The sequence below is a fragment of the Orycteropus afer genome, unplaced genomic scaffold, assembly GCF_000298275.1.
Source record: "Orycteropus afer afer isolate SDZICR_OR568_19922 unplaced genomic scaffold, OryAfe1.0 scaffold00099, whole genome shotgun sequence".
In the NCBI taxonomy this organism is placed as follows: domain Eukaryota; kingdom Metazoa; phylum Chordata; class Mammalia; order Tubulidentata; family Orycteropodidae; genus Orycteropus; species Orycteropus afer.
In genome coordinates, this window is record NW_006921686.1 from 3,892,531 (window position 1) to 3,897,567 (window position 5,037).

Genomic DNA, 5,037 nt, shown 5'->3' on the forward strand with positions numbered 1-5,037 from the left:
GAGGCTGGGGCCGGGTAGCCAGGGGGAGGCTGGGGCAAGACCAGGAGAGGAAGGATTGGAGAGCTTTTGGAGACAGAATAGACAGGGCCTGGCCACTGGTGGTCATGGAGGGCGAGGAGGACAAGGCCCAGCTCTCCAGCCCTATATAGCAGGATGCATGCTGGGCCCAGGCCTGAGATGGGGGCCCAGAGGCTAGTGGGCTTGGGGGCCAATGCCAAGGTCAGTTAGGGACGTGGAGGATATGAAGTGCCTGGGAACATCTCCGGGAGAAGCTGCCAGGAGGTTGCAGGACACTCTGGGGCCCCAGGCAGGCGGCTATAGATGGATACAAATAGTGGTGGCCCAGAGGTTGGGTGTGTGTGTGTCTGTGCGTGTGTGAGTGTGTGTGAACACATAATGTGTTCATATAACATTAACATGGTGAACAGCATAATGTGTTCAGCCCTAGAAAAAATATGATGCACTTTTTCATTTTTAGATTACTGCAAGAGACGAAAAAGTTGGTCGTAGATGTTTCTTGTTTTTATTTTATTTTATTTTATTGTGGTGAAATAGCTATAAGGGGTCCTGGATGGGATGGCCCATTAAGTGCTCAACTACTAACTGAAAGGTGGATGGTTCAAACCCTCCCACGGAAGACAGACCGGGTAATCTGCTTCCAAAACATCACAGCCATGCAGTTCCAGTCTGTGCACGTGGGGTCACCACGATGCTCATATTATAGTAAATAGACTGTACTTTTTCCTTTTTATCTCCTTTGTAGAAAATTCTCAAGAATGGCCCAGATTCTAGCCCTCATTGGAAGTTGGCTTAAACCTCCATCACAATTCACCAGGGCCACTGGGAGCCCACGTGAGCATATTCAGCTACAGAGCCCATCAAAATGGTACACACCCCCAGGGACATTAAACTCAATGGGTGGAACAAACTACACAAAAACATTGTTCTACATCCTAGTTTGGTGACTAGCGACTCAGGCCTTAAAAGCTTGCAAGCAGCTATCTAGATGCAACGATGGGTATCTCCTCGTCCAGAGCAAAGAAGAATGAAGAAAAACAAAGATGCGTGGAAACAATTAGTCCTGGTGATTGGTACACCATGTGATCCTCAGCCTATAGGACTATGAGACCAGAATAACTAGATGGTGCCCGGCTACCACAGTCAACCACTCAGAGGAGGATCTATGTAGGAGATCCTGGATAGAGTGGGAGAACAATGTAGAATACAACTCAAAATCATGAAGAAAAAAAAAAAAGACCAGGTTTACTGGTCTGGCAGAGCCTGGTGAGACCCCTGAGACTATGGCCCCTAATTACCCTTCAGGTCTGGAATTGAACTCACTCCCTCCTGTGGCTTCCAGCCAGACAGTAGACAGTCATGTGGGGTGAACACTGACATCAGGTAGATACACTCCTTAGAGTGATCAATCGTGGAAATACAAAAGGGTGGTGTTTGCATAGAGAGACAGCTGGGGGCGAGGGGTGCTACACGCAGGAGTGCATGGGAGGGAAGGACACAGGGAAGCGGTAACTACAGGGAGGAAGTGGGAAGAGAGCTGTTGCATTATGGGGAATTGCAGTCAATGTAATGAAACAAAATGTGTATGAACTACTGTATGGAAAATGAGTTTGCTCTGCAAACTTTCACCCAAATCACAATAAAAATTTCAAAAAAAAAAAAAAGGTAGGCACTTATGACCTAAAACAAACGACCACTGCCGAGGTGGTAGGCCTGGAACTCAGCATCAGGCCCGCACAGTTCTGAGCTCAGCAGTCAGTCTTTGGGGTGCTAGGCCTATCTTGAGTGGATCTAATTTCCCTTCTATGATTCTAAGTAAGTAGAAAGATGTCCCCACTCTCTTTCCTAAGCCCAGACCAGGTTCCATCAAGTCCATTCCAATTCAAGGCGACCTTATGTGTGTCACAGCAGAATTGAGTTCCACAGGGATTTTAGTGGCTGGTTTTTCCAAAGAGATACTGCCAGGGCTTTCTTCCAAGGCGCCTCTGGGCAGATTCGAGCCTCCAAACTTTCTGTTAGCAGTCAAGCATGCTAGCCACTTGGACCACCCGGGATTGCCTGCGTTGGGAAGAAGGAATGAAAGAGACGGAGGAAGGAAATGTTCTACCTGCTTCTCTGCTCTGCGTCCTGTCCTGTCCTATGTTGTTCTAGAGGGCGCAGGGCGAGAGGGACAACAGCTGGCATGCCGACCCTCGCATGGAAGTCTCTGGGGCCCCTGACTCACTCCGCCCCTTCTAGAGGAGAGGGAGATCCCAGGATCATTTCCTAGATTTCCTTACCTCCCGCCACTACCCTGCCACTTCATATATGTGGTGAATGATGAGTTCATGCATTCAAAGACAAAAGCCATAAAAATTTGAAAACCACCATGTCTGTCTTCAGCCCACTCATCTGAGGCCCCCCAAGACCCATGTGTCCAGCAACCTCTTGGACACCTCCTCACCGCGGATGTCTCCAGACCCTTTGTGTCCCCCTCATCCCATGATGGCCTCAGCTCTTGCCCCTCTCACTTTTCCAAGTCTCAAGATCCCTGCTGCTATCCCCCAGGACTGCACTATCTCTTTGTGTTTACCATAATGGCTGCCCACACTTGATCAAACCAAAACCCATGCCACTGCTTTCAAGTTGATTCTGACTCACAGCGCCCCTAGTGGACAGAGTGGAACTGCACCACAGGGTTTCCAAGGCTGTTAATCTTTATAGAAGCAAAGCCCAAACCAAACCCACTGCCCTTGAGTCCATTCTGACTCACAGCGCCCCTAGAGGACAGAATGGAACTGCACCACAGGGTTTCCAAGGCCGTCAATCTTTATAGAAGCAGACTGCCTCATCTTTCTCCCGTGAAACAGCTGGTGGATTCCTCTTCCATCCCTTTAGCTTCCTGTTGAAAACCCCGTGCAGCACTCATGGGGTCACTGTGAGCCCAACTCAAGGGCAACTGGTTATCATTCATTCATTCATTGTATTGTCTAGCTATCCTCTTCTCTACAATGATAACTGGTATATAGTAGATGCTCAATAAATGTTTGTGTGCTTATGGGCATTTCCCTGGGGTGGGGACCATAATTTTAATCTCCTACCCAGCAAGGCCTAGGATATCCCAAAATTTTCACACTACTCGAAGATCAGTCCTGGAACACCCATGGTCACACAGGGCAGAAGAGGGACCCAGGACAGAGCCTAAGGAAGGACTGAAGGCAGAATGTGGGGTCCAGGCAGAGGCTGGGAGAGACCTGGAAACCCTTCCACAGGTGACCCATGTGACAGAGACAGGTGATGACAGGGGCTCAAGACCTTTCCCTGCCCCACCCCAACGTGGGAAAAATGCCACACCCATCCCAATCCTCTGGTTTGTCCACGGGGTGGGGCCCAGTGAAAAGACAGAAAAACCAGAGGAAGTGATTTCAAAGACAACAAAAATCACTCTTTATTGACCATAGCCCCATGTAGTCAGGAGGGCCCTCAGACCTGAGCCCACACTTAAGAACTTAAAATGACATCAGGGCTCTACTTTGCCCCTCAAACAAAACCAAAGCAGCTACCATTCTCATGTGGGCATGTCCACCAATGCTTCTTTGGCATAACTATTGGAGGATAAAAAAGCAAGGGGGGGAAAAAAACTTTCTCTAACTCTCATGATTGGGGGAGGGATGGTGGCAGAGAGATGCACCTCTCTGGGAGAAAGGACTCACGGGTGATTGGGGGTTGGAGCCAGGAGCAGGGTGACACAGAACCAACAATGGGAGGAAGAACCAGAGGAAGGAGAAGATGGTGGGTCCCCATCCTGGGGTAAGGCTTCCGTGACATAGCGTCCCAATGGCGTGGCGTTCCTCAGGTCTCTTCTTTTTCTCCCTCAGTTCCTGGCAAGTGGGCTACCGGAGATGGGGAAGAAACGATCCAGCGTGGTCCCCGAGGAAGCGGTGGGTCTTCAGGTAGATGAAGAAGGTGGAGAAGGCAAGTCTTAAGGGAGGTGCCCATCTTGAAGGCCTTGGGCTGGAGGGTCTGAGAAGCCTCCCTCGGTCACTGTCCCCAGATTCTGAGGGTTGTCCTGGACAAGCCCAGTAGAGTCCTCCAAGGCCAAGGATCCAAAAATTCCACAAGGAAGGGAGCGGTGGGGCGGAGACGACAAGGGGGCAGGATGTCCATGAACTTAGGAGATCATAGCGTCTGGCCCAGAAGGAGCTGCAGGGCTGTGAGGTTCAAGGGAGCAGGGCTGGCCTGGCTCCCCCATAGGCGCCTATGATTAGAGATCGAGCAGAGATGAGTTCGGGGGGGCCACACACTCCAAATGTCCAGGGAGGGTCGAAGGGGTATGGGTTGTGGGTACCTTGTTGTCCTCAGTGCTTGACCTTGCGTCCGGCTGAGTTGCGTCCACTGCGGCGGTAGAGGGACTGCTGGCCACCATTGAGTGGGCAGTACTTGAGCGTGTGAGCCTGGCCCCCTGTGGCCCCGCACAGGGGACACACATAGTGCCTCAGGATAGGACACAACACCACGCCCTCTGGCGTCTTCAGCTGGTGTGAGGAGTAGACGTGACGGGACTCACCGTTGTGCTTGCAGAAGTTACACAGGGTGGCCAGGCCCCCGCTGGCCTCGGGCCCCTCATTCGGCCCCTGCGGTGGCCCAGGTCTTGCCTCTCCAGCCCCTGGGGGCTCTGCCTTCTGCTGTTGGCTCCGGATCAGTGTCAGGATCACCTGGTTCAGGTTTAAGTAGTCCTTCCACATGTCAAAGGGGGGAGACTCCATGGCGCCGGGGCGGGGGTGGGGGTGGGGGGCTGGAAGAGGGCTGGGGCTGGGGGTGGAGCAGGCAGAACCGAGTAGAGCACAAGGGAGCTGCACCCCCCTTTTATGCACCCCAGTGCCCCTCGAAGCAAAGGTGGAGCTTAGGATTTAAAGGGCCCACTCCCTACCTGTGACCCCCATCTGATTCTAGACCCCCCAGATCCTTCAGGAGGATCGCGCCCTGGTCTCAGGTTCCTGCTCTGTCTCCGAGGTGGTCTGTGACCTCCAGGAAGGCCCT

General features: G+C 52.0%; 1 protein-coding gene across 1 annotated transcript; it reads right to left on the reverse strand.

Moving 5' to 3' along the window:
* Positions 1 to 4,355: 4,355 nt before the first annotated feature.
* NANOS2 (nanos C2HC-type zinc finger 2) lies at positions 4,356 to 4,763 on the reverse strand. The gene has a single exon (XM_007943055.1). It carries the CDS (start codon positions 4,761 to 4,763, stop codon positions 4,356 to 4,358), a length of 408 nt encoding a protein of 135 aa, XP_007941246.1.
* Positions 4,764 to 5,037: the final 274 nt, after the last annotated feature.

Excerpts from the sequence above, each read along its gene's own strand:
- NANOS2 (XM_007943055.1), bottom strand. The coding sequence starts at position 4,763 with ATGGAGTCTCCCCCCTTTGACATGTGGAAGGACTACTTAAACCTGAAC.